Source organism: Colletotrichum scovillei (genome assembly GCF_011075155.1).
Source record: "Colletotrichum scovillei strain TJNH1 chromosome Unknown Contig00006, whole genome shotgun sequence".
In the NCBI taxonomy this organism is placed as follows: domain Eukaryota; kingdom Fungi; phylum Ascomycota; class Sordariomycetes; order Glomerellales; family Glomerellaceae; genus Colletotrichum; species Colletotrichum scovillei.
The window spans coordinates 3,987,573-3,999,924 of NW_023336264.1; the positions used below are offsets into that span (position 1 = coordinate 3,987,573).

Sequence of the window (12,352 nt, forward strand, 5' to 3'; positions counted from 1 at the left end):
TTAGCTGCGTTGCCTTGCAGATTTCTGGTTGCCAACGGCAAGTGAGTGGGCGCCAGACAATACGTAGTATATTTGGTGTGCGATGGTGCTGAGCTAAGGTATGCAGGGCATCCCCATGAGACGGCGCTGCGTTGTTCATCGCACTAAGAACGACGTGCCTACGAGTGCCCCTGCTTTTCTACAGAGAACATCCTCACTCACGCCTCATTCTGCCCTTTTTTTCTGCTGTCATCTCAGGTCCTTCCAGGTTTGCTGCTAGGAGACAAGCCTTTTTTTATCGACTCTTTCTTAAAAAGCTGGCCGGGGTTGGGTTCCTCTCTCCCTTGCCGAAGCTGGTCAAGACAACGTGCAGGCTTATATGGACCGTCGTATCTCAACGAGTGATACGTACTGCAAGGGAGAATCTACCTTACTCCAGTCTCCACGCATCTGTGTATCTGCGACGTAATACTCCGTGGGCAGCTGGGCGATAACACGACTTGGATCAGGCAAGCTGAAGAGAAGGTTAATAGTGGGAAAGATGACGGGGTCTTTGCCCACCTCAAGCGTCAAGGTAAGGTACCGAATCCAAGTAAGGTACTCTGTAAGGTGCGAAATACTTGGTCAGTGGTCCTTGCTTTCGGCATCGCAGGCGGTGACCGAAAGATTTCCAAGACTTCTCCAAGGTCCAGGGGCCTCAGATGTGCCATGCCAGGCTTAGCGCCGCGCCAAGGAGACACTGAGAGGGTCCCACTAGTCGCCGGTGGAGATGCGCCAGCCGCACAGGAGGTCGCAACCCGTTGCAAGCTTGCCCTGACTTACGGCAAGTACCTACCTACCTTACCAAGGTAAGGTAAGGTAAAGTAAGGTAAGCCTAGGCCCTGATTTACAGGTACACAAGGTGCAGTGTTTGGACTCCCCTCTGGAGACTCCCGACGTCCCCCCGCCAACGAGCCCCTCTGTTTGTTGGTTGCCCCGGGTCCGCACCCCCGGCTTCGCTGACATTCACCGCATCCCCTTCTTGGAAGTCGTGTCCGACAGATCGACTTTCCACCCGACTTGTACTTTGTTCCGCCAACATTGACCATCTCCCACACCACACCCGACGTCAACTCCCATGCCCACGCCCACCTCGCGCATTTACCAACTGCCTTTACCCACTCAAACAAGGTCATTGTCGCCGTGCACGCGAGCCTCACCTGCATTCCTCAACAACAAACTCCCAGAGGCTTGCAAAAAATTCCCACGAGCCCTGAATTCTCTCTCTCGCTTGCCTCTCGCTTCGCTGCGGGAGCTCGATCTTGTCATCATTCCTTGCCACCAGCCTTTGCGCGCGTCCACGCCTTTGCATGACCCTCACGATATCTCATTGCAACTTACACAATCGCGTCGAATCAACTTGTCACTGCGTGAGCCGAGTGCCACGCTCCTCCTCCAACAACCACTGAGGCACTCGACATCAACACGCAAACAGTCGCATTCCTACCAGCAGCCTTTCCGATTGCAGGTGCATTCGTCCAATCTTCAACATGGTGCCTGCACCACAATCTCTGCCGACACGGTTCCCGTGCTGGTGCAGAGCAGTCTACTCTTGGGGCGGAGAGGTTTGTTGCAGCTGTTCGAGCCTCGATGAGAGGACTGGCTTTCAGAGTACTGACTTGACTTCCCGCAGTCCAAACGAGATCTCGGCTTCATCGAGGGTGATTTGATCGAATGTCTTAACGCTGGGGATGGTTCATGGTGGACGGGAAGACTGTGGCGCGACAGAAGGACTGTGGGAGTGTTTCCCTCCAATTTCGTTGAGGTCCTCCCCGCCGACTTTAAACCAACGACGAGGTCAGCCAGCCCTCTCCCAGCAGAGAACACACCGAGCCCAAGCACGCCTCAAAAGTCGAGGACTTTCCGAAAGCCTTTCGAGGCCTATTCCAAAGCACCGCACTACACCGCTGCGAAACAGCCCGAGGTGTACCGGACGAACCCAAATCCGAGGCCTAGGGGGCACTCTGGAGAGTCGATTCACAGCGCAATGGCGGAGCAGACCAGAAGAGACCGGTCACCGGCCCCGGAAGCCTTCCTTTCGAGAGAGAACTCTTTCAATGAAACTGCCTCGACTAGAATGCGGGCATACACGTCGCCAGCCCCGACCGGTTACGTATCGCGGGGTAACTCGTTCAACGATGGCGCGCAACAGCAGTACATGCCGAGAGGAAGGACTCCTGTGCCACGAGGAAGAACACCCGTTCCAAGGGAGAGAACACCAATACCCCCTAGAGAAAGAACACCCGTCCCCGACTATGGTCACGGCCACGGCCACGGATCGAGACAGAACTCTTACAACACAGAAAGGGGCCCGTCTCCCATACCGCCATCCCATAACTTCCACTCAAGAGGCCCGTCACCGGCTCCCTCAGTTAGCTATAAGCCTTACCGTCCTCCCACACGAGAAAAGGTGGATTCTCCTCCACCCCCGGCCCCACCTCCGCACCGACATGTAGCGGCTTCACGGCACAAGCAAAGCATATCCTACGACAGCAGGCACGATAGCTCTCGTCAGGACTCACACGGCTCATTCGACAACCGCTTTAATTCCAGTCGACATGGGTCGGGTAACTCATTTGACAAGCGATTTGATGTCGTGCGGCAGGACTCGAGCGCCTCATATGATAACCGCCATCCTCCTCTGGACAGGCACGGCTCTCATCTTTCATACCAAGCTCATCGACCATCGCCGATACAGACTCAGCGGCATCACTCCCCAGCTCCACCTTCGCCATCAGCAAGCCATATGACTCCCTCGCCTTTGCGAGAGGCGATGGATGGCGTGATCGAGCAGCTGGACGCACTGGGGATGCCTCGAGATCCGACACCAGAGCCCCCACTGGATCCCTGGTCGCCCGAGTCGTTTGACATGGTGAATGACCGCGCTAGGAGAAAGAACACTTACCAAAGACCACAGACATCCATGGGCATAGCACAACAGGACGAAGGGTACGAAACCTGGAGCGGCGGGTCGTCACGAGACCAATCCTATCATAACGGACATCGGGAGGATAAAGAGCAGCTACCTCAACTGAGTAACTACGTCGAACGTATGGAAAGTCGTCTCAAAAAAATGCATCAACATAGCGCAAGTATGGCTGACCTTGAGGATGAGGCACCGAAGCCACCCCCCAAAGGCCAGTTATACGAGAGACCCAAGTCTTCGATGGGTGGACCGGAGGAGAGGAAGCTTCGTGGGCGCAAGTCGGCTTACGACATTGGCCGCAACGTCCTGAACAGGACGTTTACGACGAAGACCAACTCTACCAGCGCCTCCTCAGGCAATCAGAGTTCGACGACGCAAAGCAGCGACAGGAGTTTGATGAGTGGGTCGTCAGCCGGCGCTATTAGCGCAACGAGCGCTGGCAGCTTCGCTCGCAAAACCCAGAAGCGGGCCCAGAGTGCCCTCGGCATGCGTGACACTGACATCGAGCGCCCAGAAACACCATTCACTGGGGTTACATATCACAGCAGTCACGCCTCAGAAGCATCTCGGCCAAAGTCGCAAGCTGGCTTTCATGACGATGCTGGCCTTGGAGGCCTCGTCACCCCAAAACCCCCAAAGAGAAACATCTTCAAGAAGCTCCTCGACACAGCCAAGACTGGGGTGGCATCCGGGCGCAGTAGTATTGCCATGGGTGCCGACTCGCCCAGGTCGTCGCCTTTTGCTCGCTCCATGCCCAATGTTGCCGCTCAAGCTGGTGCTAGCGTCTCCAACTTGACCAACTTGGGTAGCACTGGCTTCGGTAGGGAAGCAGCCAGGGAAATGGGGCTCGCAAACGGAGTGGACTGGGTTCAGGTTCGCAGAGACGTCAATCGATCCAACTCTCTGAGTAAGAACGAGAGGAACGAGCGGAAAGACCGCTGCCAAATGCTCGACTACCCTGCGTTGAACCCAGTCGATGAGTTGTACGAAGGCATGGAGGGTGACGAGGGCGCCGACGGTCAGCCTGTGGAGGACCCCATCGACTACCAATCAATAAATCTCACTCAGGTGGACAAGAACTCGAGGTTTGTGGCCAGCTTTCCACCAACGACGACAGCACAGAGCTTGGCAACAACCTATGTATGTCGACCATACCGCAGCGACGTCCAGAGACTGCGGGCAATCTTCACTTGGGTATCCGAGAAGCTTGTCTGGGAAGAGGACTTTGAAGGCGGAGTCGACACTCGGAGGGTACTGCAGTCAAAGCGAGCGAGTGCTGAAGAGTATGCGGTCATTGTGTACGAAATGTGCTCTGCCGTTGGTATCCAGTGCGAGGTCATCCGCGGGTACCTCAAGACGCCCGGCGAGATTCCGGAGCACAATATCATGCCTCGGGCGAATCACTGGTGGAATGCGGTTCTGGTCGACAACGACTGGCGAATGATTGACTGCTGCATGGCCAGCCCTTCGTATCCCAGGCGGCATCTCTACTCGAGTGCTAGCAACAGCGCCGCGGACTTTTGGTGGTTCCTCACTCGGCCGACAGAGCTCTGCTGGACGCATATTCCTGAACACCACACTCAACAACACATGTGCCCGCCACAGGCTCATGAAGTTCTCCTCAACCTGCCTTGCGCCTGCCCTCCCTTCTTCAAGAACACGCTCGAGATGGTCGATTACAATACGGCAGCAACTCGCATCGAGGATCTGGAGATGGTACACGTTAAGTTCAACGCTCCACCTGACGTCGAGATTGCTGCTGAAGTCGAAGTCCGCGGCTACACCAGAGATGTCGATGGTGACGTATTCGAGAGCGGCGAAGTTGTGAAGAAGAGAGCGCTGGCTCAAGCGGAGTGGTTCAACGGCACCAAACGATACACCGTCAAGGCTTTGCTGCCTGGTGATGAGGGTCAGGGAGTCTTGAAGATTTATGCCGGCAAGCGTGGTTTGATGCATAGCATCAAAGACATTCCTCATCCAGTGGCATTCGCGCTGCCCATCATTCATACGGGCGAGAACCCTCCGTATGAGTTTGTGACGCGGCACCCGACGCCTCATGCACAGCGTCACGACATCTACGTTGTTCAGCCTCAATGTCAACGCCTGGCTCTGAACAACACTTTTGTTTTCGCAATTCGGCAGCATCCCAGCTCTGCGGGCGCGGTCGGCTCGGTGATGACACCGTCATCCAATCCCGGAGGCGCAAGCCCAATTCCCTTTATAAGACCGAGCTCCGCCATGAGTATGACCGCCTCCAGCGCCAGCGGCTCGAACCTCAGTTCAGCAGCTGCGGGTGGGAAGAAGCCAGCGAAGTTGGCGATTCAGACTCCAGGCGGCAAAATCCTCCGTCTTATGAGGAAAGAGGAGCGCAGAGGAGTCAGTGTCGGCAGCAGAGGAGCTGAAGAGGATCTCAGTGATGGTGGGACGTGGGAGACCATCATCAAGTGTTCCGAGAAGGGAGTGTGGAGGGGGCTGGTATTGGCAGACCGCACCGCTCGCTGGTGCGTCTTTGCCGAATGGGTATGTGTGGGATGATCATGCCGCGATCTACTGCGTCGTTTGTTTTTTGTTTGATTTGAAATGCGCGAAGGCAATGTCGAAAAAAAAGGGACTTGAGCGGTTACGACTGGGTGGGTTCGGGGTATGCAAATCTCGGCGTTTTCTTTCCTACCGGTTTTTTCTTGTCTTCTTCTTTTTGTGTGTATTTGGGAAACTGGGTATCGATCGGTTGGAGGTCTTCGTCACGGCTGTGGGAGTTTTTCTAATGTACGATACATAATGGGAATCATGCATGTCCAGGCTAGGATGGTTCTGTAACATAAAAGGTTTACGCGAAAATGCAGTCAATGAAGTCAATAATGTTCAATTTCGTTGTCCCAGGTCATGGTGTTTTGACCGTGTAAGTGAGGTGCGCAGTGAGCTCGGTGAGGTGATGAGGTAGGTGCTCCGATGGGTGCTACCTTATGCTTTGCCTTTAGGTGGTTTCTTGGCAATCCGCACTGTCCCTTATCGATAACTACCTTACCTACCCTCACTGCGCGCGGTGCCTGGACGACCTCACCCTCCAAATGTAAACAGAGGGGCGATCTGCACATACAGATCACGAGCCCCATAACCAACCAACTCAATATTCAATCCCCCTTTTTTGGAAGATTCAACATCCAACATCCTTGTCTTATCTTACGAATTGAGGGTCTTGAGTTGTAATAGAAGGAAGAAAACGCTTACTATCCTGCATCGGCAACTACACGTTTTATATCCGTGAGAAGTACCAGAAAACAAGGAAGGAGGATCGGGATCGGAGATCAGCAACTCTCTATCGCCATTACAGCACACTGTTCCAACAACAGACGGAAAAGAAGAGTAAGCAAGCAAAAAAAAGCAAGGGAGGGGAAAAGATGGCAGACAGGGCTTCGAGAGCCGTACCACCACCGCCCGGTGCCCCGCGACGAGCGGTTCGGCGGAATCTGTTCCAGGGGCTCACGAGGCGGGCGACGGGGACTACGACGACGGGAACGACGGGGCAGCCCATGGCGTCTACTGTCGGCGCGGGATCAGTATCTACCACTGCCGCTGCTGCTGCTGCTGCGACGATGGGAGGAGTGGGACCAGGCGGGAGTTCTTCAACTGCTGCTGCTACTCACGGCAACGGTAACGGTCATGTCGGTGGCGGCGAGACGCTCCGCCTCGACGTAGACGTCCTCTCTGACGGCGGGCCGCCGTCCGCCGCGGGACCCGCGGAGATTGTGGTGCGTGATGAGCACGGCGAGATTGAGCTCGGGGACCTGCCGACACTGGTGTTTGACGAGGCTGATGAGGCTGCTGCGATGGATGATCGGGAGGAGAGCAAGAGTAAGTCTTATTTCCTTCCCATTGTTTTCCTTTTCTCAATTTTTTACGTTTTAATTATTCACGGTTCTAATTCTTGTCCATTTTTCTCTTTGTTTTTCTGGTTCTTTAAAAGGGGTATTGATTTTTATATGTAATGCTAACTATGCTTTTTAGAAGAGCGGCAACGGCTCGCAGAGGCGGTGAAGCAGCATCAAGTCAACCATACCGCCGTCCGTGAACAGCCCGAAGGTGAGTACCCCCTTGCGAGATACTTTTGTGTCCACTCTTCGTTGGAGGAAAAAGGGGTTTCTAACCGGCTCCTGTACGAAATAGAGCTGCTCGAAGCCGTCAAAGCCAGTTTACGAGCCAAAGTCTCGGCTCTCGCCGACGATAATTGGATGTACGAGGCCGAGCCGGAGCTGCCCCGTGGCTTCTGAACAGGATGCCTAGCGTTTCCCATCTGGATATCCTGGTCGTTACTTCGACGACACATGTTTTCAACGTCTGGTTCATTATGAAGCGCGCTCTTGCGTACGGTGGGCATCTACGCCGAATCGACGGAAAACATCTTCATCTAATCCAGGCCTTCAGCCGCGGGTGCCTCCACCCGTCTTGTCGCGGGACGTCTCTGCTGAGGGGCACCACCACCACCGGCACCACCAAACAGGCTGCCCATCATGTCCATGAGCGGATTGCTCTGCCTCGGACGCGAGATGCCAAAGTACATTTCGGCAATGATCTCGAGCGCCTCGCTCCACGCGCTGACTTCGGAAATGTTGGGCGAGTACTTTGCCAGGAGCTGCTTGTAGGCGTCCGGGGCGCCGCGCTGGATCGCCAGCAAGAGCAGGCCGAGGAAGTTGAGGAGGGGCAGGCCGGGGAAGATGCGCAGGTCGGCGCTGTTGCTGCTGACGTCCTGGACGCCGAGGCCCTTGTTGTCGTCGCTAAGGGAGGAGGCGAAGAGGCGGTAGCAGGTGTTTGCGGCGCGGACGTTGCCGACGAGGAGGTAGGGGAAGATGGCACGGGCGGCGTAGAGGGGCGCCGTGTGCGAGTCGTCCTCCTTGTACCAGACGTATTCCATCTTTGCGAGCACCTCGGCCGAGTCCTTTGTTCCTAGCACCAGGTGTCGTTCCGCCTCGTAGGCGTCGTGCTCTTCGGCGTAGAGGGATCCGGCGACGTGGTGGAGGTCGGTATCGCCGGCGGGGTACTCGCCGAACTTTGATGACCATCTGTAGCCCGGTAGTTAGCAACAACTGATCGTCTTTCCCTCTCCACTGTATACTGCGCACTCAACGGACAAAGGCTATATACTCACGCAATAATCTCCCCGATAAACTTCTTCCTCGTAGGCTCCTGGGCCGCAAACAGGCGCAGGAGGGTGAGCAGCTTGCCCTTATTGGCGGCGTCGGGCTTTAGCTCGGCCTGCTTGAAGACGTCGACGAGCATGACGGCCAAGTCGCCGCCGCTGCCGCCTTGTTCGGCCTTTAGCAGGGACTGTGCGACATTGTACAGGATATCGATGGCGGCGGGCCAGTTTGCGGCCTTGATGTAGCGGGCGGCGACGACGCGGGTCTGCTGCTGGGCTTCGTAGAACTGGCCCTCGCCGATGCGGGCCTGGAGCCTCGTGATGATCTTCTCAATCTTGTCTCCTTTGGCTGCCATGTTGGGTGGGTTGTCGGGAATGCCGTCTAGGTGTCGACTGTCGGAAGGGGGTGGGGGCGGTCGGAGGGTGAGTGAGGTTGAGGGCGCTGGGTGAGATGTGACGATGTCGTTTTGTAGCTTGCGCGGTGGCTTTGGGAGTTGAGATGGTGGGGCTTGGTGGCAGGCCAGGTACCTCTACCAGGCTGTGGAGAGAGCCCCTCGTTTAGAGGGAGCTTCGGTTCCATTCTGTCATTCTTTCGGATAAAGTACGGGTAATGATAGCTCTCCAGCCGGGGGGTAATGGTCCCTGGTCGAAGCACCGACCATTACTTTATTTACATAGTCCAAATGTTGCCTTTTCCCCCCCTTGATTCTCTTCTTCACCAATCTCTCACTTACACTGAGAGAGCGGTGGGTTCTCCTAGTCAACTTCACGATGATAAGAGTGCGATGTAGCGACTTTGATATCTCTATTTTCCTTGCCATGATCATTTGGAAGATGTAAGCCTCCTCCATAACTCGTTCTTCAACGCAGTGAACTCCGACTTTGTGCGGGATACCGCATCCCGGTTCTCGACCGCCCGCCGCAAGAGATACGACGTACAATCACCAAGAGAGCCCCAGCTCAAGCACTTGTAGACCTCTATAGGGGCATCACTATCCGATCCCTTTGCATCGGCCCTCTGGTCTGCGAGCTGGAGTAGACTGAAGCTGACTTCGTCGGCCATGCCCAGAAGCTGCCCATACTGAATCCTGATCAAGGCCTTCCCTTCCTTGGCGCGAGTTTGCTGAAGCTCGTTGGCCTTTAGGACGCTGTCCTTATTGTGCGTTGCAAGGAACAACTCAATGCTCGGGAACGACTTCCCGCCCGGCACGCCATAGTCTCTGTATCCTTGTGACAAAAGCTCCCGTGCGATAGAGTCATACGAGTCGTCTGTTGCTTGCTTGGTATCATTGATCATGTGTCTTGGCTCTGAGCTGATATAAGCCCCGCGCACCAGTTTGATTCCGAGGACAAAGTCGTCCTTGTGAGCTAGCGCCACGTGCTGGGCCAGGGTATCCGGTGTGCTCTTGAGATAGGCTTGGTAGGTGTTGAAGACGACGGCGCCTCTTTCTTTCGTGTTGAAGCGGCGCATGAGGTCTATTGCTACTGCGTCGATTCCGGGCTGTACTGAAATCTGTTCGGCGTCCATAAAGATGCGTGCTCCACGCTCCACCGCGCGAGAGCATACGTCTGAGAGAGCTGACTCCATCTGCGCTGGTAGGGGCTTCCTCGAAGTGAGCGCCTCTGAAACGGCGGCACCGGCACCAGTCAGTCTGAGGAGAAAGTCAGCAAATCATGAGAATGCATATTGATGTGTTCGGGGGCGCCAACTTGAGAGCCAAAATATCTCCTTCACTGAGCATATCCGCCGTTTCCAAGACACCCTCACGCCAAGCGTCGATCCCAGCATCTGACTCGATTTCTGAAGCGGGATCCATCTCCTTTAACCCCCGACCGCTCTCTTCTTCTGTCGTATTGTCGACCACAATCTCGCGAGCGTAGGTGAGGATGGCTCCCCGAAACCCCATGCGCTTGATCTCCGCAATCGTCGACGTCACCTCGTTTCGGTTCTCGCCGGCGCAGAAGTGGTTGTACATGGTCTTCTTCAGTACAGCGTGCAATAAAGGATTCCTTTGCACGTCAAAGACCCAGGTCTGGTGCGAGTCGTTCAGGAATTTCAAAATAGCCAGAGACGGGCCCAACAAGATCCGGTGGGAAGAAATGGTCGCCACCAACAGGGACCGTAAGAGAATCTTCAAGGGCAGCTTGGAGTGTGGTGGCAATGTTTCTGAGTTCCCTGAAGTGGTGGATGCGTATCGCGACTGGAAACGTGAAAGAGGCGCATTGTTGGCATGGTGAACGGCTGGGTGTCGCCGGCTCAGAAGAGCTGCGAGCCGCTGGCTGTGAGGGTTCGACAGAGACATTGTTCGCTACTGGGGTCGCATCTGGCGAAATCTGGTTCACTCGACACTATGCGATAGAAATTTTAGGGCGAGCCTATTTGAATACCTGCGTTATCCTACATCTAGATGCGGCAACCCCTCATGATACCGTCGGACGGACATGTGTACTGTAGCCGATTTCGGGCACTGTGCCACCGGCAACGCGACATATTCCAACCGCTCCCCAGTGCAGCCTTCGGCAAGCGTAACGCGCTGTGGGATAATATCTCTACTAACAACAATCAGAAGAGTGACTAACTTCGGGGGATTGATACGCAACGATGAAGGCCAGTTCCTGATCGAACAGTCCATCTAGAGTGCGACATGGAAACACAGCCAAAGTTTCAAAGGGCAGCGGACTTATACAAAAGTTTGGAGGCAGTGAAAATTTTCTTGGGCCATGAAAGAAAAAGAACACTTGGAACTTATTTAAGGCCCAATTTTATGAGATTTGATCTACTATATATCTACCGCATGGATCGTTTCTATATCGTGGAGTTTCAACTGAGAGCCCCTCTTACAAGCTCAGCTCTACAAGTGAGTGTTAGCCAATGCCAAACCGTATATAGGAATGGCGTAACGGAATGATAAACTGGTCAAAAACACTTACGTTGCAAAAGTCCCAGCAGACACAGGCATCGCCCTTAGCAACGCTGGGACAAGTCCTCGAAACAGTCCCCGAAAGCGACCCTCTCTCCAAGTCTGACGGAAAGCGTCCCTCATGGTCAAGTACTTCTGGTCTCCCCCAAACCCGTCGCTCTGCATCTTACTCTTGATCACATCGAGCGGATGACTCCCCAGCCACAGCGCCTCACCCGCAAGACCTCCGCAGACGGCAATCTTCCAGCTAGCCAGGTCTCTTCTGTCCTTGACGCCTTCCCAGGCCATCGCCATACTGAGAAACCCCTCATACGCGGCAAACCAGATACCGTACCCGTGGAACTCTCTGAAAAGAGTGACGACCTGCCCACGATACAGGCCCTTCATACCGGAGTGCTGCGTAATCTTGCGCACGCAGTCCCAGGGCCCAGAGTATAGGCGGGCCACGCCGCTGGGTTGTGTTTGGAGCCGGATTCGGACGTGTTCGATTGGTCCGGAGATGATGCTGTTGCTTAGGCCAGCGGCTCCTCCTACGAGGTAGAAGTCAAATAGGGAGAGTGATTTGCTGTTACTTTTAGCGTCGGCTGGGTAGATTCCGCGATACTCTTCGAGTCGTCGGCGAAAGAATTGAAAGGCACCGAATTGTATGCTGACCTATCCAGTGTTCGATATAGTCAGACTGAAGTATGTTCCCTGAATGTGGTTATACAACTTACACAGGCACCTACACCTAGCAACGGAGCTAGAGTACCCTGGATACGAGTGTCAACTACCAATTTCCTAGACTATAATCTGTCAAAGCTGACCTTGTAAAAAGCCAAAGGCCCTTCTTTAGTCCAGATGCTGCGGACTAGACCCAGAGCATTCCCTCCTCCGCCTTGGGTTTGAAGGCGCACTTTTACGAGGTCTGAGAGTCGTTGGTAAGTAATTGAACTGATCCCACGGCTTCATGGCGTTTCGAGAGGCTTTTGAGAGGCAGAGGTGCAGAGGAGTCGGTTTACCGAAAGGTTGTCCTATGTAAGACAGTGTAAGCCAAGTCCATTCCTATAAGATGCAAGACTCATTACCGTGAGTTACATACCTATAAGAACTTGCGCTATACCTCCTGCAGCTCCTGAGGTTATGTCCTTAATTGAATCCAGGGCCGTAGTCCCCATGGTAGCGATTGGAGATCCGGGTGTTGAATTAACGAAAGGCGCTGGACAGCAGAAACACGGTGGCTTTGACAAGCCAAGGAAGACTGGTACGCACGGCGCAAGCGAATTGTAAATCAATATCAGTTAAAGACTTTTGGATAGGGACTTCCCCCGCTGGTGACATGCACTCGGATAAGAAGAAGCGGTGGGGGCCGTT

The 12,352-nt window shown here is 54.6% G+C and overlaps 5 protein-coding genes across 5 annotated transcripts; 2 read left to right on the forward strand and 3 right to left on the reverse strand.

Annotated features, from left to right (window-relative positions):
• Window positions 1–1,067: 1,067 nt before the first annotated feature.
• On the forward strand, window positions 1,068–5,479 carry HER10_EVM0012419 (variant SH3 domain-containing protein; the record flags this gene model as incomplete). The annotated part of the gene is made up of 2 exons (XM_035481815.1): window positions 1,068–1,583; window positions 1,652–5,479. Exons 1-2 carry the CDS (start codon window positions 1,509–1,511, stop codon window positions 5,477–5,479), a joined length of 3,903 nt encoding a protein of 1,300 aa, XP_035333507.1. The 5' UTR covers window positions 1,068–1,508.
• Window positions 5,480–6,342: 863 nt separating this feature from the next.
• HER10_EVM0004889 (uncharacterized protein) lies at window positions 6,343–7,212 on the forward strand (the record flags this gene model as incomplete). Its single annotated transcript, XM_035474517.1, has 3 exons — window positions 6,343–6,796; window positions 6,950–7,024; window positions 7,109–7,212. 3 exons carry the CDS (start codon window positions 6,343–6,345, stop codon window positions 7,210–7,212), a joined length of 633 nt encoding a protein of 210 aa, XP_035332553.1.
• Window positions 7,039–8,575, reverse strand: HER10_EVM0002902 (uncharacterized protein). Its single transcript, XM_035472595.1, has 2 exons — window positions 8,088–8,575; window positions 7,039–8,001 (listed from the first exon to the last, which is right to left on the reverse strand). The coding sequence occupies exons 1-2, from the start codon at window positions 8,432–8,434 to the stop codon at window positions 7,350–7,352; spliced, it is 999 nt and encodes a 332-aa protein (XP_035332337.1). The 5' UTR covers window positions 8,435–8,575; the 3' UTR covers window positions 7,039–7,349.
• A 326-nt stretch (window positions 8,576–8,901) lies between these two features.
• HER10_EVM0001377 (uncharacterized protein) lies at window positions 8,902–10,381 on the reverse strand (the record flags this gene model as incomplete). Its single annotated transcript, XM_035471126.1, has 2 exons — window positions 8,902–9,730; window positions 9,789–10,381. The coding sequence occupies 2 exons, from the start codon at window positions 10,379–10,381 to the stop codon at window positions 8,902–8,904; spliced, it is 1,422 nt and encodes a 473-aa protein (XP_035332150.1).
• A 624-nt stretch (window positions 10,382–11,005) lies between these two features.
• On the reverse strand, window positions 11,006–12,156 carry HER10_EVM0006804 (mitochondrial carrier protein; the record flags this gene model as incomplete). The annotated part of the gene is made up of 5 exons (XM_035476379.1): window positions 11,006–11,653; window positions 11,716–11,751; window positions 11,806–11,906; window positions 12,001–12,012; window positions 12,081–12,156. 5 exons carry the CDS (start codon window positions 12,154–12,156, stop codon window positions 11,006–11,008), a joined length of 873 nt encoding a protein of 290 aa, XP_035332806.1.
• Between the last annotated feature and the right edge of the window lie 196 nt (window positions 12,157–12,352).